The 25,349-nt window shown below is 38.8% G+C and overlaps 1 protein-coding gene across 1 annotated transcript; it reads left to right on the top strand.

Moving 5' to 3' along the window:
• The first annotated feature begins 39 nt into the window (after positions 1 to 39).
• LOC107596379 (protocadherin alpha-C2-like) lies at positions 40 to 24,353 on the top strand. Its single transcript, XM_016287102.1, has 3 exons — positions 40 to 3,029; positions 14,357 to 14,445; positions 23,082 to 24,353. The coding sequence occupies exons 1-3, from the start codon at positions 424 to 426 to the stop codon at positions 23,375 to 23,377; spliced, it is 2,991 nt and encodes a 996-aa protein (XP_016142588.1). The 5' UTR covers positions 40 to 423; the 3' UTR covers positions 23,378 to 24,353.
• The last annotated feature ends 996 nt before the right edge of the window (positions 24,354 to 25,349 follow it).

Raw genomic sequence — 25,349 nt, 5'->3', positions numbered from 1 at the left:
TTTTTTTTTTGTATTCTTCGTGGCGCATCTGGTTGTTAATAGGCTTGTCGATGTTTTTGTTCGAAGGTGCTGAAATGCAGTGAGCTTCGCTGGTTAGAGCGCGTTGCTCCCATCCCCCGCCTGTACAGCACAGGGTAAGGGAGGGGGACAGGAAAGAGAGAGCGATAGGCAGCACCCTTGTGAGGGGAAACAAGAGTCGGCTTCACGGAGAGGAGAGAAGAAAAAAGAGCTGGGGCGCAAACAAAAGAGAGAACATGGATGAAGCAGAAAAATGTCTGTTTAAAAAGGCAGCGCAGCGGAGGCTTTGGTCACCCTGCACATAGTCCGCCCGTCTTTTGGATGCCGTGGTTTGGAGCTGTTGCGCGGGGAGCTCTCAAGGCGGAAAGCGGTTTTTAATTCGTCTGTGGATGTTGCCAGCTTGCGATGGCTGTTGCAGGGCGATGTAGCTGCATAAAAGAGAACGTGCCTCTTTGTTTTTGTTTATTCATTGTTCTATTAAGTGTCCTTACAAATGCACAAATTCGCTACAGCATTCAGGAGGAGCTGGAGAGCGGCACTGTCGTTGGTGATCTTGTTCGGGATCTCGGGCTGGATCTGCGAAAGCTTTCGGCTCGTCGGATCAGGATCAGCTCCGACAGTGCGAGGCGATACTTCAGCATCAACCACAAAACTGGTAAGCTTGTTATAAGCGACCGGATTGATCGCGAAACGCTCTGTGAATTCAGCGGCACCTGCACGCTTAGTCTCGACGTGGTGTTAGAAAACCCATTCGAACAGCACAACGTGGATGTTGAGATTTTGGATGCAAATGACAACTCGCCGCTTTTCCCCCGAGACGAGTACCAGTTGGAGATCTCCGAGGGCGCACAGCCAGGCGCGCGGTTTTCCATTGAGGGCGCGCAGGATTCTGACGACGCCTCAAATTCCGTGCGCCATTATCGCCTCACCTCAAACGAACACCTGGCGCTCGATTCAACCAAACCACCTGCAGACGGAAAACACATAGAGCTCGTGCTGAAAAAACCTTTCGACCGTGAGTTTTTGCAGTCGCACCAGTTTCTACTCACCGCTACAGACGGCGGATCTCCTCCGCGCTCAGGCACAGCTAAAATCAACGTGCGCGTTTTGGATACAAATGACAACGTGCCAGTCTTCGGCAGTTCCGTATACAAAGTGAAACTGCGGGAAAACTCTCCTTTTGGCGCGCTGGTAATTAAATTAAACGCCACTGATAGAGATGAGGGCTCCAATGGCGAGGTGTGTTACTCATTTAGCTCTTACACGCCAGATAGAGTGAGTCAGGTATTTTCTGTTGACACAAACAGTGGAGAAATTAGAGTTAAAAGCAATGTGGACTTTGAAGAAACCAACAGCTATGAGATGTATATCCAGGCAGCAGACAGAGGCCAAGGGGCCATAGTAGTGCACTGTAAAGTAGTGGTGGAGGTGCTGGATGTGAATGATAACCCTCCTGAGATTGTGCTCTCCTCTCTCTCCAGCCCAGTTCGGGAGGATGCTCGTGCAGACACTGTGGTGGCTTTAATAAGTACAAATGACAAAGACTCTGGACAAAACAAGCAGGTCAGCTTGGACATCATCCCCCCAAATCTACCTTTTAAAATAAAATCATTCCGAAACCATTACACCATTGTTACCTCTGCCTTCCTGGACCGGGAGACTATACCATCATACAACGTCACAGTTACAGCCACGGATGGTGGAACGCCACCTCTTTCATCATCAATGACAGTACGAGTTGAAGTGGCAGATGTAAATGACAATCCACCACGTTTTGAACAGACTTCATACACTGTTTATGTCTTAGAAAACAATGTGCCCAGTGCACCTCTGTGTGTCGTCAAGGCAACAGACCCCGATGCCGGCGAAAACGCTCGCATCACATACACCATCCTAAATGACAACAACCATGGTATTTCAGTGGCATCGTATGTTTCTGTCAAACCTGCCACAGGTGAGGTGTACGCACTGCGATCCTTTGACTTTGAGAAGTTGCGTGAGTTTCATTTCCAGGTTAAAGCTCAAGACAATGGTGTGCCACCTTTGAGCAGAGTGGCAACTGTTTATATTTACATAATGGACTCCAACGACCACAGCCCTCAGTTTGTTCGCCCTGCAGCAAACGGCTCACTCTCCACAGAGACTATTTTGCGTAACTCAGAGGCAGGGGTCCTTGTTTCACGTGTGCTGGCTTGGGACTTAGATGCTGGAGAAAATGCCTGGCTGCTATTCAGCCTCCATCACCCGCCAGAATTGGACTTGTTTAAGGTGCACGAGTACACAGGTGAAATCCGCTCAACACGGCGAGTAAACGAGGACAATTCTACTGTCTTTAGCCTCACAGTGCATGTACGAGATCATGGTTTGCCTCCTCGCTCCGCATCTACAACAATCAACATTGCCGTCATGGAGATCCCACCCAAAGTGGCCCCAGACCCAAAACGCATTATCAGGCCACACGGCACAATGGTATTCTCCCGTGTAACCCTCTATCTTATCATTGCCCTCAGTGCAACCACCTTTGTTTTCTTGCTCACCATCTTTGTCCTAGCAATTGTTCGCTGCCATGCCTACTGCAGCCAGCCAGATGCTTGCTCCTGCTCACCTTGCTGTGGGTCGAAGAAGAAAAAGAAGACAACAATGAAGAAGGTACCCAAAGATGGTGGAGGTGGTGGTGGGGCAACAGGTGGTGGAGGAGGTGGAGGTGTGGGCGCTGCTGGTGGGGTCACAGTCCAGCAACAGTCTGCGGTGATGCGGAGAGACCTGAAAGTGGAGCCACACTACATTGAGGTCCGAGGAAATGGCTCTTTAACCAAAACATACTGCTATAAGACCTGCCTGACCGCCACCTCAGGAAGTGACACTTTTATGTTCTACAATACGGGCCGGCCATTGAGTGGGACTTGGGGCTCGGGGGCAGACCGTTTCTTCACAGGACAGAGTGGGCAGTTTGTGCGCAGACTGAGCATGCCCGACGCTACGGCAATACAGGTGTGTGCAGTGCCCACACTGTTATAGCATCCATTAAGTGACTCATCCATCTATCCGCCTCATCCATCCATGAAGAGAGGAGAAATTATCTTCACTCTCAAACCTTTTCACTCTCAGATATGATGATGATTTAGGAGTAGCCCCAACTTTTTTTGTTTTTCTTCCAAATACACACACAAAAAAAAATGGTGTTGAAACAGTTTTCACTCAGAAATTGCTAGTAAATTCCACAATTAATTACAAAGAGATAGCAAGTAAAACATGCTCCAATAATCTTTTCTGAAACTTATAAATAATTTTATAATAGTTTAATAAAGTTGTTTAGTTGTATTGCTTACTTTTTCAGTAGTGGAAAGCACAGGTGTTTTGTCTGGTGTATAGCAGGGCTCAGTAATGGATCCTGTTATATTGGGAGCGTTTTTACTTTTTCTTTTTATGCCTCATTAATTCACAGCAGCAGTCTTCAGTGTGCCCTGCAGAATGCATGCGTGTGCAGTTTTGATGATTTAGGGTATCAGAATCTCTTTCCACTTGTTTATAGCTGTTATCAAATTGCATTTCATTAGTTATGAATTTAGAGAAAAACACTCTGTAGGGTCCACCAACTGGTCCAAGCATAGTTGGCAATGGCATGGCAGAAGGATTCCTGGAAGTTACTGTCTTTCCTTGTATGCAATGCATCGATATTTGATAATCAAATTTAGATAAACATTTGATCATTCTGTTTAACTCTTTAGTTCATATTTTACTAGTTCATTAGGATTCTGTGGCTCAAAGTCTCTAACTACCGTTAACACGGATCTCATGGTTGCAAACTCGCCAGTCTGATCATTAGCCAGAGATTATGACTAATATTATTTAATACACCTATGCTTGCTATTATTTCAATAGTATTTTTGTATAGCCCCCTGCATAACAACTCAAGCAGTTAATCAGAAATCTAGAATCCCTCCTGCTCCATCTAACCTGAAATCTAGTATGTACTTAACCCTGGACATAGATTTGTGGTAACATACAGTAGGCCTTCACTTTATCAATTTGAGAAAATAATTTCAGAGTAAGTCAGATTAAATCCAAACTTGACAATTTATTCACCAGATAATCAAGATAGCTAATAATCCAAAATCCAATTCAGACAATGTAAAGCATTTGTCAATCATACAAAACACCCAATAATACAAAAGTGAGAGATCTTAAAAGCATTTACCTGGCAATGAGAGCTACACACACTGACTGCATGGAGATCTGTCTACAGATTCCCTGAACCTTTTGCCACCCTCATTTCAATATCCAGATAAGCCATCAATTTAACAAACAGTGCAGTTTGCTTATTATAAGGATTTTGGCACATCACTCTCGGAGTTGTGAGTGGTGAGAATTCTTCTTTGATTTATTTGGGAAGATGCATCTCATGTACATACAAGAGTTGCATACAGTACACTTAAAAAAAAATGGTTACACTTTATTTTAAGGTGTTCTTGTTACAGTGTAATTATACATATACGTACCAAATTATATTAATTAACTACACTACATGTACTTACTGTAAGAATCCACCCGCCAGCCCAAAAAGCGGAATCCAGCGGCCTGGTCGAAGGTTTAATGCGTATTCGGTCTTTTCCTTGCGCTTCTGAATTTATCAGGATTTAGTTAAAATTTTAGTCTTGCTCCGTGTTCAATCTGACTCCAATTTCACATGATCAGTTTTTAATTAGAAATATTGCTTAGAAATATTGTCTAAATTTAATGACCACAAATATTAATTTAGATATTTGATTATTCCGGACTCAATACTTTCGATTATCAGTTCACTGGGGACCTAATGTCTCTTTTAAGTCTCACGTTGGCCGTACATGGATCTTACGATCACAAATTCGCCAGTCTGATGTTAGTCAGAGGGTGTAGGTAGACTAATACCTGTTTTGCCTGCCGCCTACTGCTTGCTGATGACAAAAAGTGTAATTCACTTAGTCCTTTCCCGTACAACTTGCTAACATCAGCGATAGACAGAAATCAGATGGTCTCCGATGACGTGCCTACTGCTCCTACCATTCATGAGCCTCCAGTTTGACATATCCTGGCCGTAGATTTGCTGTAACAAAAGCCTCCTCACAGTTTACTAGTCATAATGATTTCAAGAAAAGATCAGAATAAATCAAATATAACAATTTATTATCTGTCAGGTAAACTTGTATCATGCCAATTACATAATCAATTCAAAGATATCAAATCATTACAAGACATCAAATTCTCAAAGATAAATCTAAGAGCAAATGATGCATACCTGACTTCAGCAAAATACATAGTATAGAGTGTGTGGACACATTCCATGCTACGGGCTTTCTGGCTACAGAATCGCAAAGACTTATTTGTAACTATCCCTTAAATACTACCAGAACAAAAACAACGAAATCTTTAAATCAGTTGTAAAAACATAAAAGACCTTTTGTTGTTAGGTTCTGTGATCCAGGGTCACACCTGGCTGGAGAGAGATAAACATTCTCAAGGGGGACACACCCCCTCTTCAACACAACACAATTCTACAAAAGTTTTAAATCTTTCTCATAATATAAATGACTACTTTGAAATTGAAACCAATTTACCAATCGCACAAAGACCTTTAAAATGACACCAAACATGAAGGGGAAAAACAACAGGTTCACAAGATACATGATATGAGGGATATGCACATTCTTAATGAACTTTGAGTGAAAAGAGGGAGTGAACTTTTGGGGGAAAAGAGGGAGAGGCAGAGCGGGCAGGGGTAGAAGGGGGTCATAAATGGGCGAGGAGAGAGGTGTTGTTTGCCCTTGAGTTCCTGAGTATTGGCTTCATGAAGAGTTCATTTCATAAGGAAATAATTTCACTCCTTTCATTACTATATGGTTAGGATTTGGGTTTGGCTTATGGTTGCTTACATGTAATTATGCACAATTAATTGTTATTATAATAGTAAGTACATGTAACGTGCAACAAGGACAACTTTAAAATAAAGTGTTACCCAATTTTTTTTTTTAAATAGAGCACAGTGTACTGTATTAATATAAAGGATTATTTTAGGTGTGTTACCTTTATTTTGATTTTTGCACTTCATTGCTATGTGTTTTAAGGGTTAATGGAAATGTAATGTAATGTCTGTAAAAGTAATAGATAATGTCCTGGCAGAAAATTACCAGGTCTTTTTTTTTTTTGTAAAATTGATTTCCCCCTATTTCTAGATCTTAACAGCGGTTTATCTTATTGTTAAGGGAATTAGACTTGGGCTTTTTTTATTTTATTTTTTTTTTACGAGATGCACTGAGGGAGACCTTTAAAAAGACACCAAACGTAAACTGTCATACTCTTGTTCACTCAGATTTTGTTTACTCTGAAGTGTCCTGAGTTTAGGAGGAGAGGAGGGGGAGAGAGAGAGACAGGGAGAATGAGTGAAGGAAGCAGATGTGGAAGATCAACAGTGAACTGTTGAGGACGTTAACTTCATGGGAAAGAGTTCAGATTTGATTCTTGTAAGAGTTCTTTGTTTTCTCGGACAGTGGCCTCCTCTGGGTTCAGATATTGTGTAACCAGCCTTACAGCTCTCTTTTTCTGCTCTCTCTCTCCCTCTCTCGCACATGGTCTCTCGACCTCCCTCTCTCCAGCCTGTTCTGCAGTGCGCTGTTTCAGGACAGATGGGTGTGTTTATATTTAGTGGTGTGAAGCTCAAGCAACACTCCAGTTTCTCTGTGCCCACAGTTAAATCTCTCTAGAGAGACTCTCTGGTCTTGCTTCAGTTTAGTTACACAGCTTCACATTGGACATCATCCACCAAAACCAACTCATAGGTCTTTAATCTGGCAACACAGGTTAGCATGATTGGTTCTCTGATAGATAGATAGATAGATCTCCTTTAAACACTTTGTACACATACACACTCATTTTTAGATGGTGTCAGGTAAACTTGTATCATGCCAATTACATAATCAATTCAAAGATATCAAATCATTACAAGACATCAAATTCTCAAAGATAAATCTAAGAGCAAATGATGCATACCTGACTTCAGCAAAATACATAGTATAGAGTGTGTGGACACATTCCATGCTACGGGCTTTCTGGCTACAGAATCGCAAAGACTTATTTGTAACTATCCCTTAAATACTACCAGAACAAAAACAACGAAATCTTTAAATCAGTTGTAAAAACATAAAAGACCTTTTGTTGTTAGGTTCTGTGATCCAGGGTCACACCTGGCTGGAGAGAGATAAACATTCTCACAGACCCCTAAATGGGGACACCCCCCCCTCCTCAACACAACACAATTCTACAAAAGTTTTAAATCTTTCTCATAATATAAATGACTACTTTGAAATTGAAACCAATTTACCAATCGCACAAAGACCTTTAAAATGACACCAAACATGAAGGGGAAAAACAACAGGTTCACAAGATACATGATATGAGGGATATGCACATTCTTAATGAACTTTGAGTGAAAAGAGGGAGTGAACTTTTGGGGGAAAAGAGGGAGAGGCAGAGCGGGCAGGGGTAGAAGGGGGTCATAAATGGGCGAGGAGAGAGGTGTTGTTTGCTCTTGAGTTCCTGAGTATTGGCTTCATGAAGAGTTCATTTCATAAGGAAATAATTTCACTCCTTTCATTACTATATGGTTAGGATTTGGGTTTGGCTTATGGTTGCTTACATGTAATTATGCACAATTAATTGTTATTATAATAGTAAGTACATGTAACGTGCAACAAGGACAACTTTAAAATAAAGTGTTACCCAATTTTTTTTTTTAAATAGAGCACAGTGTACTGTATTAATATAAAGGATTATTTTAGGTGTGTTACCTTTATTTTGATTTTTGCACTTCATTGCTATGTGTTTTAAGGGTTAATGGAAATGTAATGTAATGTCTGTAAAAGTAATAGATAATGTCCTGGCAGAAAATTACCAGGTCTTTTTTTTTTTTGTAAAATTGATTTCCCCCTATTTCTAGATCTTAACAGCGGTTTATCTTATTGTTAAGGGAATTAGACTTGGGCTTTTTTTTTTTTATTTTTTTTTTACGAGATGCACTGAGGGAGACCTTTAAAAAGACACCAAACGTAAACTGTCATACTCTTGTTCACTCAGATTTTGTTTACTCTGAAGTGTCCTGAGTTTAGGAGGAGAGGAGGGGGAGAGAGAGAGACAGGGAGAATGAGTGAAGGAAGCAGATGTGGAAGATCAACAGTGAACTGTTGAGGACGTTAACTTCATGGGAAAGAGTTCAGATTTGATTCTTGTAAGAGTTCTTTGTTTTCTCGGACAGTGGCCTCCTCTGGGTTCAGATATTGTGTAACCAGCCTTACAGCTCTCTTTTTCTGCTCTCTCTCTCCCTCTCTCGCACATGGTCTCTCGACCTCCCTCTCTCCAGCCTGTTCTGCAGTGCGCTGTTTCAGGACAGATGGGTGTGTTTATATTTAGTGGTGTGAAGCTCAAGCAACACTCCAGTTTCTCTGTGCCCACAGTTAAATCTCTCTAGAGAGACTCTCTGGTCTTGCTTCAGTTTAGTTACACAGCTTCACATTGGACATCATCCACCAAAACCAACTCATAGGTCTTTAATCTGGCAACACAGGTTAGCATGATTGGTTCTCTGATAGATAGATAGATAGATCTCCTTTAAACACTTTGTACACATACACACTCATTTTTAGATGGGTACATTTTAGGAAACTTGAGAGAACAAAATGAGAATCACTATTCAGAATAATGCAAAAGAACTATTTTATTTTATTTTATGAAAGGAACCACTCTCTTTTTGTGTTGTTAAACCCTGTTAAATTGACTACAGCTGCTATAGATCATAGTTATGCATCATTCCCAACAGATGAAATGGTTTTCTCATCAGTGAATCTTTGCAGCAGTTTTGTCAGTCTTTCAAACTTTAGTATGACCACCAATTTATTACAAATAAAGCCTTCCCTATCTGTTCTGTTAGTTCACCAGGGATCATTATTACAAACTGAGTGCATTAAGTGTTGTTTCAGGGATTACTGGATGTGAAAACTGTTGAGTGCCTCTCATTTGTGAAGTAATTACTTGCTCATTTCAACTGTTCTCATTAAATGTCAGTCATGTTGGTTCTCCCTGTGTGTGATTAAGTGGCAGTGGAGCTGAGCTCTGTGTTTCTGGTGGCTGATTGGGTCATTTGTTTTGGAAAGAAAAGGAAGTAAGGATTGTGATTGGTTGGTGCAGAGGTGTGAATGCTGTATCTAGGCAAGGTGTTGTCCACTCAGAAGGGAACTGAGAGAGAGGGAGAGAGAGAATGACGAAAAAGAGAGCAAGGAACTGCTGGTGAGACGAGATCAGACTAAACTCATTATCTGCTTCTCCTCACACACACACATACACACAGTGATAAATCAAAAACATGTGAGGTGAATAAAAAACAGATCCCTAGTTTCTTTGCTCAGCAACCCTCTCTGTCTCCATATTCACTATATTTGTTTGTCTGTCATTTCTGCAAAGGATGTTACCCTTGTACTCTTCATTCAGAATCTTTTAAAAGTCTTCCTCCTCCAGATGCTTATTTACTGTAAAAACAATTGGTGCATCAGATTACATGCATTTTAACCCTTCTGGGCTTGTTATTTTGTTGTTGTATTTTCCTTTTTTTATTTACATGGTTTTCCCTTGATATTAGAGGTTTGGCCATTGGAATGTGGTCATTACGGGCCTGTTGCATTGATTTTAAACTGATTTATATTCAGCCTTTCTTTGTAAAATGTTTTATTTGACAGCTTGTACACCATCAATGAAAGGTTCATGCTAGGGTGAACATCATTGTTAGTATATGATGTATTTGGGCATGACTGCTATCTGGTCTGTATAGTAGTTGTTTTGCAGACTTGTATGATGGAAGTGTGCGTTTGCATGTTGTGTGGAGGAAAAGCAAGCCCTGCTGATTACACTGCAAATTGGATTTCACATTGATAAATGTCCTCCAGGAGATGTTTGTGAGATAGAAAATGGGTGACAAAATAGGGAGCACAGATGCCATGCCTGCTTTTTTAGTATCTAAAAGTTAGTACTCTCCAGGCAGCACAAAACAAGCTGAAATGTCCTGCTGCGTGATTTTAATACAACATGATTTTTAAGTGGTTGTAAATGAGATTTAATACCACACCTGGGTGAATATAAATATTCACCCCAAAATCATATTATTTTTTTGCATTATTTTTTTTTTTGCATTAAATGACAAGTAAGCAGTTTCTCCATATTCTCATTACTGAAAATCATGTTAAAAGTCTTTGTTGTGCTAAAAATAAGCTTCATTTACTTAAGCAAGATACTGTGTCTGGTTTCTGTTCTTTTGATTTTGGAGTGAAATATGACCTAGACATGTTCTTGAATGTTTCATGACAATCACTCACCTTGTGCATTTTGGATGCAGATATGCCTCAGTTGCTCTCTCCCTGAGGAGACTCATTCAAACTGATCTCACCCCTCTGTTACTGCTCCTCCAGGGTTTTATGACCTTGATTCGTCACAATTATACTTTCATTGGTAGCTTCTTTGTAAAGTCAGTAGCTTCTTATTAATGTTTACTATTGCTAATTTTTAGAGTTTAGAATTTGAAAGTCTATATTATTCTTTGACATGCAAGTTTGTTACTTTATTAAGTGATCAGAATGGTTTTAAGAACCATAGGGATCCCAGCCATATCCAGAGACAATAATTATTATAATACTGCAGCACCTTAGCAACCTCATAGCAATGTGTTAAAGCCAGTCAAAAGACCTTAGCAACACCTTGGCAATCAGAATGAGATTTGCAAGGACAAACATTACCTTATTTATTGTTACTCTCCTAAATGTAATACATTTTCACACCATAGACAAACAGGTTTATTCAGAAATAGTTTTTTGGATGTTAAACAGAGAAATGATCAATGGAGGAGACAATAGCATTGATATGCAGGCAGAAATGAACAAGGGGGAGGAGAGGCAGACAGGGAGAAAGCGAGAAGGAGGATGTTTGAACATTAGCTGAGGATCATGTATTTGGTCTAGTGTTTCTCATTAATAATGTATTAAGCCTTAGTGACTGCTGCCTCACAGCTCTTTAAAATGGCTTCCACACACATGTATACACACACACACACACACACACACACACACACAGCATGTAATAGCAGCAGTAACTGCCTGACCTTGGACTGCAAACATTCATCAGAGAAAGACAGAGAGGGGGCAACTAAAATGGTGGTTTTCCACCCACCCCCCTCTGTTCTGCATGCTTTCTGTCATTGGATAATTTGTTTTTAACAGATTACTGGTTGATTGCAATAGTTAGGAATGTCAGAACATATTAATTCTTGTATTTTAAAATTCACGTTTAAAGCATTTCTGATCTGTTATGGAGAGTGATGCTAAAAACTGGTGAAAGTTATCTATCCATCGAACTGGTATCTATCCATTGAAGAGTTAAATAACTAGTGACTGGTATGCTAAAATAATAAAATAATATAAATAACTTTCTATTTATTAAAGTGCCCCTATTATATTATGCCATTTCCAATATTGCTTTTCATGCACTGTGCATAGCTGTACGAGAATGTAAACGATCAGCAAAGTTGTAAAGCCGAAAGTGCACAATAAATAAAGTTATTGTCTCCCAAAATAAAGAATCGACTCTTTACAGCCTAAACGAGTCGTTAGTAATTTGAATTCCACTTCTGTGACGGCTACACGTCACGGGGTAAAACATTTGCAAAATTCTCGCCTATGTTCTACGTTGGCCGGCAGCGAGCAGCTTGACCCCGCCCACAAACACGTCATTTTACTGATGACTGCTTCTCTAATCTCGAGGAGTTAAAAAAAAATCTCGGGGAGTTCAACATGGGATTCACTAAACGCTTGCTCTTGAAAGATGGCTCTTTACCCTGTTTATTTTGACCAGCTGGCTCCACTAAATCACAAGTATGATAAATAATAGATGTTTATATTTTCTATAGAGCGTTCAAAATACGGAACTATGGCAATGGGCGTATCGTTTCAGAGACACGCTGTACGTGGTAGACCAATCATAGAGACTTTGGAGAGACTGAATCTCAGAACTGCTTTGAACGAATCGTTTGAGAATTGCTGGAAAATGAGGTGATATTAAATACATATTTTGAGAAAACGAAAGCGTTTTTTGACCTTGCATGCATGTAATCCTATTGTAGGAGACTCCCAAAACAATATTAGGCATAATAGGGGCACTTTAAATAATCCTGAAAAAAATAAAAGTTTCCACAATAATATGAAGCAGCACAACTGTTCTGAACATTGATAAAATAAGAGATGTTTCTTGAGCAGCAAATAAGCATATTAGAATGATTCCTGAAGGATCATGTGACACTAAAGACTGGAGTAATGATGCTGAAAATTCAGTTTTGCATCACAGAAATAAATTACATTTTTAAAATATATTCATTTAGAAAACTATTTTTAAACTATTTTTAAAATTAGTTATGTTAAATTGTAATTGTATTTCACAATATTACTGTTTTTACTGTTTTTATTTTTAGTCAAATAAATGCAGCCTTGGTCAGCATAAGAGACTTCATTTAAAAATTAAAAATATCTTTCCGACCTCAAAACTGTTCCTTGCACAAGTCAACAAATGCATCAATCAAATCAATCAATCAATCCGGTAATGACCAGCTGACTGTATGTTACCCCACTTATTATATAGATACTTACCAAACAAATAAATGGAATGAAATATTTTTTCAAATATTTTTTATTTGACTATAATTTTTTAAAATATTTTTATTAGGTGAGAAGAGGAGGCTGTGAATTGATTTGATAGTCATGAAACTAGCACAGTTTAGGTTGCCTGGGACAAGTCAATTATTATAAGTTTAGTGTTCATACAAAATTAGGTAACACTTTATTTTGATGGTCCCTTTTGAACATTCTGTTGACAGTAAGTAATGTTGCAGCTACATGTGTACTAACTCTCATCAGAGTATTAGTAGACTGTTTGCTTAATATCTGCTAACTCTTTATTGTCATGGTCTCCCAACAGACAGTAGGCGCGTTTCCATTACCCTTCAAATTGCGCAAATTGAAATTGCGAATTGAAAATACGCCTAATGGAAACGCATCAATTTCGCAAAAACGGCCATATATCGCAAAAAAGTTTTTACGCTTGCATGAGGTGGTTTTTCAGGCAATGCGAAAAATGATTAATTCGCAAAACTGCAATGGAAACGGCTTTTTCGCATTTACAGGTCACATGGCGTATGTAAAAAGTCATATGATCATTCTCCAACGTACTATAACCTCCAAGAAACACTTCATAAGTGGCCACGATTAGCATATATAATGTATAAGGAGCTAAAAAAAGTGTATTATTTTACAGAGACAGTTTAAGTCCAGCATACAAATCAACAGAAGCATTCAACAGCTACCTTCTGAAATAAATTTCTCCCCAATCTTTTATGACAGTTGATGTTGTGATGTTTCACAGTGAGCTAATCCTTTCTTAACACACTTGCAGCCGCGCACAGAGCAACAGAGAGAACATAGCAATTGATAACACCCTTTTCTACACACCTGCTTGGTTTGATTTTCTGCCACTGGTGATTTTTAAGGCTTTTTCCCGATGCAGACAGATAACCGTGGGTGGGTGTATGTAGTAGAGTCAACATAAAATGGAGTTTGCAACACAATTTTACTTCCATAATATAGCGTATTTCCAATTGAAGCAGGATGATCAACTGCACAAATTACAATGATAGCTGTGTTTGTGTGTGTGAGAGGGAAAAACTTTGGTGTGAAATATTGAGTGCACAGGAGTGTAAGCATTAATCTCAGAGGTAGTGTGACTGCAGAGAAGAGCATGGCCTAATCCTTAATCTCTAATCCTAGTTTCTAGATTCCAATTCTCACAGAAGACCTACATATACTCAAGCTTTATCATTCAGCCCAGGTCAAACATAAACCCTACTTTCACACCACACATTGTCCTGTTATAACCTACAACATTATCTACAGACAAATCTCTCATAGAGTGTGATCTGAGACCATTTGAGTAATGAAAAAATGTACATACGTCTTAGTTTTTGATATGTTCTTCAATTTAAGAAACTCATAAATAGTGCAGGATCAAGAATTATGATCCTTCTGCTTCTTCTTTTTGTTTTTCTTTTTTCTTCTAAGTAGTAGTAGTAGTAGTAGAAGTAGTAATCCTAAAACTTTTCCAAGTATTAATTTAACAATGCTCCTAGCATTTCAATGTTATATTGTATGCTATTTCAATCAAAGGTTGGTTTACTGATTTTTTTTGTTTTGTTTTAATCTGAAAAACGTTCTCCTTTGTTTGTGTGTAGTTCAGTCCATATGGAGGAGTCATCTGTGATGCAGGGTGCTCAAGGAGTTCTGGTTCAGAACTGGCCCACCGTCTCTAGCGCTCCTGGTAAGATATCGAATCTAAACTCTCTATGGCAAGCGTTGCATTAACTAAATTGAAATTTCTGATGATCTGAGCTGCTATCCACATTAATTGTACAGCTCTATACTCAACTCATGTGTTTTTTATTTTTATTTCTCCCAAGGAATTTTTTCAGAAACATCTTAGTCCAGGTTGATACTTAAATGAAACATAACTGAAAACCCTTATTAAGTCTTCAGATCTAGAGCAACCACTGAGCAATACAATTTTCCTCTGGGTGTTCTGGCAGAACTGTAACACTGTCTTTTACAGTTACACTGGTATTACCCCTCAGGACCATCTATCACTATCAACCCCTGTCCCAATCTAGACTATCACTCTCTTCTGTCTCACATCATTCTTACACTTGCATGCTTCTTTCCCTGCAGTCTTCTCTGCGATGGCCTCTTTTGCTGAGCCGAGCTGCTGCAGTCATGCAGGATACAAGGAATATGACCTACATGAGGCTTCTTTAGGAAACCTAGCCGAGTAGTTCAGGGAGCAACTCAGAAACCACTGTAATACATTAGCGATACCACAATCCGCTGTTTTGTGTTGAACAGTAACAGTAAATATGAATTCACAATGGCAGCAACCCACTCAAAAATTGCTAATGTAGCCAAAATTAAGATTTATCATCATTTGCTCACCCTCATGTTGGAAAGTGGATTGTGATACATCATATAAATCAATGGCGGGCCATGCATTTTACACCTAGGCCTTCAGTGGCGTCCTACATGAATGAATCCATCTCTTCATACCATCATAATGATGCCACGGCTATAGAAACCATAAATATTACACAGTAATGCAGTATAACAGGGCACTACATAACAGACAGGTATCTTATGTAGCGAGAATGAATGCCATTACTAAAGAAAGAAACCCAGTTAACAATTGCACAACACATCATCTGTAGCTGAAGCATTAACCTAACAAAATACACACATACAGTCCATCCGATGGTCTTACAGACATTTATTCACCCAAACGCATTTATACCTTACAGATAGCATTGGTATAAAACAAATAAGGTGATTACATGTGTTTTAACGTACCTCTGTGACTCTCATCTCCCCGCTGGTCTGTTCATACAGCTCCACTCGGGGAACTGAGATATTCTTACGGAAACTTAAACCTGGCTTTTATATCACGCAAATAACATCAGCATACAACGCATCAAGCGATAAAAGAGTCAACAATGAAAATTAACCTACCGTACTCTAGTGGTTTTTAATCTTCACGAGTCTTTCACAGAGCCGGTGCCGAGGAGGTGTGTGGTTGTTCTCCGCAGTCATTAGGACTGCTGTTTTTATATTTACTAAATATAGTAGGCAAATATTTTTTTCAAAATTAACTGAAAATCTAAACCTGAGGAACAGTAATAAAAGTTTTACTAAGTTTTAATAAAATGATTTACAGTGATGCTGTTTGCTAACTAGTATGCTGACCATCCAATCAAAGGACGAGAAAAGGCTGACGTTATTGTTAGCCAGCTAGATGGCCCTGGTGCTGCCAACTCGAAATCTGATTGGTTAAAGCAACGGTTTCATTGCCATTGATTTAAGCTAACAGACGCCTGCACTGTGGATTCTGAAGGCCTTAAGGCAGATTTCTTTGACCCTGGCAACACGATTGCTGAAATATGATTGGATAAAAGCTCTAATATAAACATACACTGCTGGAAGCAGTGCAACCAAGAGAAAAGCTATGAACTGAAGAAAATAGACTATTGGAAATAATTTAATACACATTCTTGGAAAAATATATTAAAGCTAAATCAGTGATTCTGATCGTGTTTAGGGCAGCAGAGAAGGCTTTGCTGGCCCTGACGGCCCACCACTGATATAAATACACCATATGAAAGCTTTGTGTGAGGATTGAAATTTGAGATCTGCACTGGAGGGAAAAATGATCTGTAAATAATGACATTAATTTGGGGTTTTATAGGAATACAATTGGGGTCTTCTGGTAATGTATAGTGGATAAACTGCTGTTATTGCACTTTTTCTGTTTTTGGAGCTTGGTGGTATAGCACTATATAACTATATCACTCTCCACTTTCATTGTGTAAAAAATAAGATAGTTAAAATTTTTATTTAGACTTTGTTTCATGTCTCATTTTGTGTTTCATGGAATAAAGACATCAATACAAAGTTAAAACAACACAAGGGTGAGTAAAAGATGCAAAATTTAAATTGTTGGGTGAACTTTTCCTTTAAAACTGCTATTATACATATTGTACATTTTCCCACAGTCTTATTACAATGGAATCCCCTGGTTAAATGTTGGATTATATGCGTTTAGCTCACTCAGGTGGCCTATCACAGCTAAGTGATGAAGAAGAGAGTGACACCGATTTCCACAGTTCTGACCAGATCAAGCATAAATCCAGTTTATCAGCTGAAAGAGGAAATGACACAGTGAGAAGGGATATGGAGGTTATCTGCAAAAGCTCAGTACAAAGTGGCGACCGAGAGAGTGTGGCTAAAGCACAGAGAGATGACTCGATTAGGAGATGAATATTAATAATGGTCAGCTCAGACTATTTCAACACAAACACGCACACATTCCCCCTCACTCACTGTGGAGATCCGTTCATGGTAATTAATCCACAATATTAGATTCCATTTCTATTTTGCCCATCTAGTCTCTTTCTCGCACTCCAAATAATTGAAGAATCACCTGTCTTTCTGTAGAGGACAGAATCTCAGTTATTAATCAGAGATGTCTGCACACACTCTAAACGTCCATAGACAGATCACCACAACCATCAGGGAAAAACTCAGAATCAACAAGAACAGGCTCAGAATAACAAATTGTGGCATGCTTTAGGCTTGTGTTTGTTGCCATATAATATTGATGTGGTCTATTGTAGAACATTATGATGAGCAAATAAACACCCAGTTACACAAATGTGATGAATTTTAGTATTACATCAAAACATACTTGCTCTTGTGGCAGCGTCTATGTGAAATCTTCTTGTAAATACCATCAATTTGACACACTCTAAAAAATGCTGGGTTGTTTCAACCCAATTTTGGGTCAAATATGGACTAACCCAACTGTTGGGTTAAAAAGTTAATTTAAAAATGTAACCAAAATTTAACCTAACAGTTGGGTTAGTCCATATTTTACCCAAAATTGGGTTGAAACAACCCAGCATTTTTTAGAGTGCATACATGAGATGAAATCAGCAATAAACCTCTCTACCGTTCTGTTTGGGTTCATTTCCTGGGTCACAAGGTCATAGGTAGGAACCCAGATACAATTAATGAATATTTAATTTCCTAATTAACTACTCATGAGGGTTACAGATGTCTAAGTTGAGGCCCGACCCTGTTGGATGGAATGATGATGTGACTTCTGGAGGTGTTCGAAATAATGAAAGTAATTTAATTTCAATAAGATGAAAGGGAGAGAAGGAGGGAGAGAGGACAAAACGGGTGCAATTACTCTGGTGATGAAAGAGCAATTTGTTTCTAATTAAGTCTTTGATGATGACTGCAAAATCAAAGTCTGGAAATGAAGGAAATTAGCCTCTTTAGATTTTAGCTTTCTCTCTGTCTCCGTCTTTCTTTCTTTCTTTCTTTCAGTGTTCAGCTGTCTTGTTTGCAGATCTTTCACAAGCCTCCAAGTCTGAGATGTTGCTTAGCTTTTTAAAACATTAGTTCAGCCAAAAATGAAAATAATATATATCATTTAATGTTCAAATGTCATTGTTCCCATCTTTCTTTCTTCCATAAAACGCTAAGAATAAATGTAGCAAACTTTTAATTATGTCTATTTAGCTTCTTAAAGAAATTATAAGTGTATTTCATACTATACTTTCCCTATATTATATCTTCTGAAGCTATATGATATCTTTGTGTGGTGAAACCGACTAAAACAGAGATTGTTTACTGAAATGTTTCTCACTGCTGTAATCCTTAGGCCTGTATATAATATGCACTCATGTTCAAGCCTGTTCAAGAATGTTTATCAGTCATGTAAAAAATAAAAACAAGTGATGTCTGGCATCAAATATGTTAAAATGCATGTGGGCTGAATGAAATTTGAAGGATACTGCAAAAATTACAGAGGTTAATGAAAGACATCTCAGTCAGCTGTAGAATGTACACAAGTCATTTCAACTTAAATTATATTGATGTGACTTAACAAAATTGAATTGAATCTTATAAAACTTAAAAATGAATTTGATATTGTTTAAATTATTTTCGGTCAAAGTCATGAAAAAAAAAACGTGTTGCCATGATTCATTTATCATATCATTTGTTTTTACAGTGTTTAGTGTATATACCATATGGACCACTTTTATTGTGTTTGCTGAGGTTTGGAGCTTGACAGACGGACAGAGAGCTTGATCAGTAAAGTATGGCATTTAGATTTTTGGCTGAATCAACCTTTTACGACAGCAGAAGATGAGAACAGCTAAAGATATGACTTAGAATCAGACAACACCATCAATTTTGTTATCAGCAGCAAGGGAATCGGCAGTTTAAATGGTAATGTGAATGTCAGTCAGTCAGTTGGTCTGTGGTGGTGTTAAGTAGTGCTGGTTTGTTTTATGTTCTGCATTTTAATGAGCTTCATTTTAGCTTTTGCGTGCAAAACACTGGAGAAGCCAACGCCCCTGTCTCTCTCTCCGTCTCTTTGTTGTGTGTGAAACAGATGGGCAAAACTACCAAAGCGTAGATCTACAGAATTAAAGTAATGAAAATAGGATAAAGCATTTCTGTCTCACTCTCGTTTTGTTTTTGTGTCTGTCCCATTTTCGGTCTCGTTGTTTTTTTCTGAAATGCGATAAAATGTTAGAGTGTTTAAGAGAGAAACAGTGTGACAGAGGCAGAGGGCAGGTAGACAGCCTGAGGGAAAGAGGGACAGAGAGAGTGACAATGAGGGGAAAAAAGGTGACCGAGGGGGAGAGTGAAAGAAAACAGAGATGCAGAGAGGAGGGGGCTGTGACTGCTTCTGTTGCTAGGGGAGAGAAGTATTTGACCATTGGAGAGAGAGAGAGAGAGAGAGAGAGAGGGAGAGAGCATTCTGTATTAGTTTCCATCAGTGTTTCTGCCACAGCCAGATTTCACTGAAGGAGGCCGTTTCCACGGCAACCATTCATACCACGAACAGGGTGCTGGAAGAATAGAGGGAGGGTGAGAGAGAAACAAGTGAAGGAGAAATGCAAAATGGAGAGAGAAAGAGAGGAGAGTGGCTGAATGAGAGAGTTAACAGAATGCCATATAAAATAAAACAAATGGATAAAACTGTATATGTAAGAGGAAGGAGGAAGTTTAGAGAGGATACGGACAGGTGAAATGGGGACAGATGGATGAGAAAATAGAGAAATATGAGAGTTTATAATGCTTCGGTAATACTTTTGTCATCTCAGTAAAGCTTTTTGAATTGAGAGAAAGATAGCAGAATGCCATATAAAATAAAACAAATGGATAAAACTGTATATGTAAGAGGAAGGAGGAAGTTTAGAGGGATACGGACAGGTGAAATGGGGACAGATGGATGAGAAAATAGAGAAATATGAGAGTTTATAATGCTTCGGTAATACTTTTGTCATCTCAGTAAAGCTTTTTGAATTGAGAGAAAGATATTTTTTCTACTGTGAATGTGATTGTTGGGTTATAGCAGGTTGGTTGAAGATGGATGAATGGAGAGATAAATGGATGGGTGGATGAGTGTGACCTATCCTGATCTGCCTGTTTAAAGATCATCTCTACAGGTGGGCCAACCTGCACAGCCCACAGGCTATCATATCAGCTACAATGCCATATGGCACATAGAAACACTTGCCCTCAATGCAAAGCACATTCATACTCACAAGCTGACACAAATGCCAAAATGCATGATTTTTTTATCTACAACAAGCTAGTTCAAAATTGAACACAAAAAGAGTGTAAATAAAGACAACATTCAGAGGTATCAAGAGACAAAAACTAGTATAGCTGACAAATCAATTATGTCAACAGGTCTCACTGATTTCCAGTGATTTTGTAGCAATTTTACAATTTTGGATTTAGCACTCACTTTAGTCAGTCAGTGAGACTGTGCAGGAGGCTGCGAGTGTGTTTGTGTGTTGTAGGTCTAGTGGAATTTTCCAGAACACGCCAGGGGCTTTAGTCAGCTCAAGAGGGTAAACTGAGGACAATCGCTCTCTTTTTTTCTATGTCAGTGTTTGTCTCCATGTCTTTTTTTTAGGATTTGAGACATGAGGTTGAGATTGTTTGATTTATGCATCTATGCTTTTATTTATGCTTTTGTCTACGCTTTTACTTGTGCATTGATGTGTTTGTGTGTGTTTCCCTGACTTTAATGGAAAAAAGAGTTATTGAAAATTACAGCATTATTCTCAAAACATGCAGTACTCTTATTACACAGAGCAGAACTATCCTTAATACACACAACACACACACATGCACTGCAGTCTTGGCAGGCTCATAAGAAAGCTTGTGGTGCCATCTGGCACATACAGTATGTTATCAGGATTACTAGAGCCTGACGTACCAAGGTGTGCTGCATACACATACACACACGGAAATATTTATTGTACACAGACAATCAGTACCACATGCACATATCTAATTAATATTGTATGCCCACAAATCCTTTATTATTCGCACACTAATGAAAGTGAATCAAATTTTCTGTTAAATATTTAATGTGAAAGCATGCAATTTACATACAGGTGGATCTTGTCACGAATCCGGTCCATGAACTTTCCTTTTCATGACCTGAACGGTATTGTCAAGAGGAAAATGAGAAACAAGAGACCAAAAAATTCACTACAATGCCAACAATTCACTAAAAAATTTATACTTATGAAGTATTCTAATTTGTTGAGATAGTGAATTGGTGGGTTTTTTTTTTAAATGTGAGCTAAAATCATCACAATTAAAAGAACCAAAGATTTAAACTACTTCAGTCTGTGTGCATTGAATTTATTTAATACACAAGTTTCACAATTGAGTTGAATTACTGAAATAAATGATCTTTTCCACGACATTCTAATTTATTGAGATGCACCTGTACATGGACAGTAAATAACAAATTGTGAACTTTAATTGGTAAATAGATTGAGCTGCAAAACATATGTACTATAATCGAAATGTATATTTCGTATTATAGATTAGCTGTCTATATGTGAAATCAGCCAATTTTCTGTGCTTCATGCAGCAAAACACAAATCTGCTGTCATCTGCTGTTACACACGCACACAAACATACACATAGTGCTTCAAAAGCGGTGTAGTCTCATCTAAACAAACCCATAATTCCTTGGCTCTGCAGTGGTGCTCAGAAATCTGCTCCTTCAGGAGTTTAGCATTGGAGTTTGGCTCATATTTCATCCTCAGACTGCCCTTCCTCAACCTCCTCTTCTGCATTATATAAGACGGCACTCCACTCCTTGAGAAAGGAGGCAGATACAGAGATATATAGAGAGTAGATGGGAGGTGTCGGCAGACTCATGTTGTTTTCTTAATGATGAGATGATTCGATTTTCTCCCCATCATCTTTTTATGAGCTAGATCTTTCACTGGCCATAATAATCATGCCCTTGTCATGCAGCTTATTAAACCTTTGCCATTATCTGCCAGCCAGACGTGTGTGTCTGTTTAAAGACTGCATTACACGAAAGGTCAAGGCAAGGTGGAGATATGCGGAGGATGTTGCTGTCAGTGTAAATGTGTTGGGAAATTACTCTGAATCTGTATTTTGCAAAGATACAAGCTACTCACAGTTTAAAACAGTTAAAGCAGTCTGTAGAATAATGCAGAAATAATGACTTATTTTTAAAAACGTTATCCCATCAAAGTCCTGCCCAGTTTTTGAAATGTTTAATTTGACAGTTTTGAAACCAGTGTAAATGTAGATAACTTAATAGCATTGCTACTTTTAGATAGTTACTCCCTAGCACTAGTGAATTTTATGCCTTATGCTGTCAGAATGATGAGATAAACAAAATGGGAGGGCATGGAGAGAGGAAGATTAGAAGTGATTAAAGAATATGAGCAAGAGGGAGAAGAGAGAAAACAAAGCATTTGGGCATTTAGTTGTTTTGTTACTGAGGGATTTGGAAGGGTAGCCAGTTCCCTGAGGACTCATAATGGATGCTGCCTGTTTCTCTCTCTCTCATTTCACACTAACAATCCTGAATACAGACCTTCTTTCACTTACAGATATTATAGTCAATGTTTCAGAGGTTGTAATCCATCTTAATCTTCACCGCAACATAAGCTATAGACAAAAGGCAAAGTGCAAAGACTTGCACACAGATATGATGCCAAAGGTGTCTGTATTAAATTAAGTGATGTTGTGGTGATCCAGTGTCATTATAAATGAGATTACTTGCTCATCAGACAGAGAGAGAGATTTTCAGCACTGCACAGGGGATGTCAAACATAGATCAGGCCAGCTATCGCTGTAATTTACATTTAAAGACATAAGCACATTTGCATTGCACATTTACATTACATGAGTACATTATATTCTTTCCTAATGTTTTCATTACACACATTGACTGTCAAATAATGCTGTTTTAATTTCTGTTTTTGCTAATTGTCATGTGATATTATTATAGATTGTAATAGATGGTCTCTTTTTCTCTCATAGATAATGAGGGTGGAGAGGTCTCTCCCCCCTTAGGTGCTGGAGTGGACAGCAACAGTTGGCATTTTCGATACGGGCCGGGTCCGGGAGGCCCTCCACATCTGAAACCCGGTGAGGTTCCTCCTGAAGCCTTCATCATCCCTGGTTCTCCGGCCATTATTTCCATCAGACAAGGACAAGACGGAGATGACAAGGGCGACTTTATTACCTTTGGAAAAAAGGAGGAGGCCAAGAAGAAGAAGAAAAAGAAGAAGGAGAAGAAGGATAAGCGGGAGAAAGGAAAAGATGATGATGATTAGAGCGACAGAGGAAAGAGTTAAAGAAAGAGCTGATTTTTTTCTAAGACAGAAGTCTCAACGAAAGTCTGTAGAACAAAACATGTTTTTATTAATCCTAAAATCCATATTTGGGGCTCAAGCAAACATTTTCTGTTGGATTTAACTGAAAAAATTTGGAGTGATTTTCTGTCACATCCGATCTCTTTCGGCCTTTTAATTAAGAAATTGATTAATCACGTCTTGATGAGTTGTTACGTGATTGATTAATATTCTCCCATGCCTCACCCACTATTCCGCATAAAATGTCCTTCAGACTCATGTTGGTACATCTGTCTTATTCATACTCTTGGTTTTTGTTTTCCAGTCTTTTTGATAGGGAGACAAAATCTGATTGTTTGTAAGCTGTGTGCTGCTTCACTTGTGCTATCGTGGTAAAATGGAGAAAAAAATAAGAGGGATTTAAAATTGAGTTAAGTTAGACATTATGGAAGCAGGATACACACTGGTGTAAATATGCAGTTTGGGCACCGCTGTATGTAAAGCAGTGAAGACGCTAAATTAACGCTTTTGCTCGTTCACTTCTCCTGGTGTGGGATGGAAGAAACATCCTTTAAAACAAGAGACACTGAAACATTTTCAATTATAAAAATCTAAAATCCTGGACAAATAGGGGGAAAAAAACAGTGTTTAAAAAAAAAAAAGTACACCAAGTGATGGAATGCTCTTTTGTTTTGTTGCTTTAATTTTGTTACCAGCAAATGTTCTCCAAGGCATAGCATATACGTGAGAAAGTAGTCCCATATATACACACGTACACATACTGTATGTAGACACACAGATTTAGTAAACAGGGTCAAAAATCAGTCCATCTCTATAGCAACTCCCAAAACTTCTGCTCTGAAATGTTCTAACCTGGTTGGACAGGATCGCTCACAAGTCAATATCATGTAAAGCTCATTAGAAATCAGCTCTTCAGGAGCCTGGTTATGTGCTCTGTTGTTAAATGTAAACAGGGTCAAAAATCAGTCCATCTCTATAGCAACTCCCAAAACTTCTGCTCTGAAATGTTTCTAACCTGGTTGGACAGGATCGCTCACAAGTCAATATCATGTAAAGCTCATTAGAAATCAGCTCTTCAGGAGCCTGGTTATGTGCTCTGTTGTTAAAGGGATGACTGAGAGAATGTTTATGCATTATGAACAGTATTACTGTTGATTCACCAAACCTTAAACACCTTCGATCCCATAAACTATCCTTAAATATCCTCTGTAGAAAAGGCTTAGGGGTTATGCCATGAATTTTTCTGTGGTGTTGCCTCATACCTGTAGTTTCCCCACTGTCCTTGACCCTGTCATCCCAACCATAATTTTGTGCCTGCTTTCTCAGCTCAGTATGTCATACACGAAACCTAGTCGCCACCTTTCTGCTTGCTGTCTGGAGGACCAACACACCCCAAGAGCAAACTCTCAACCCCCCCCCCCCCCCCCCCAGATGTGAAGACAGATGTGTGGCTTAGGCAAGGGGTGGAGATTAGTAGAGACGAACTTTGGGGTGAAAATAGTGGCTTGCCAGTTTGAACCAATGTTGAAGGTGGAGTGTGTAATGTTTGTGCCATTAGCAGCACCAAACAGAATTTTGCCCCGTCTGCCTTTATTAGATCCAGCCATTGGTTTTGAGCTGTGTCAGGCTGATTGGGTTGCTCAAACAAACAGAGCAAGGTTTTCAAAGACACATCCAGTGTTTACACTTTAAGAAAGTATCTAACCCTCAAACAAATACACAAATCATATGTACATTGTTATAAAAACAATCAAGTGTTATTCATCTGTGATATCAATAATACACTACAAAGACAAGACTGTTGTCTCCACCCCATGCCTTCTAGCGTCTGATTACAGTGACACATCTATGTTCTGATGCTATTGGTTCCCTCACTTGCCTGCCTACCTTGTTGCCACACACCCAAAAATGTCTCAAACCGATGTCACAATTA

This window comes from Sinocyclocheilus grahami, unplaced genomic scaffold (assembly GCF_001515645.1).
Source record: "Sinocyclocheilus grahami isolate Dianchi unplaced genomic scaffold, SAMN03320097.WGS_v1.1 scaffold218.1, whole genome shotgun sequence".
In the NCBI taxonomy this organism is placed as follows: Eukaryota; Metazoa; Chordata; class Actinopteri; order Cypriniformes; family Cyprinidae; genus Sinocyclocheilus; species Sinocyclocheilus grahami.
This window is presented reverse-complemented; position numbering and strand designations above follow the sequence as displayed.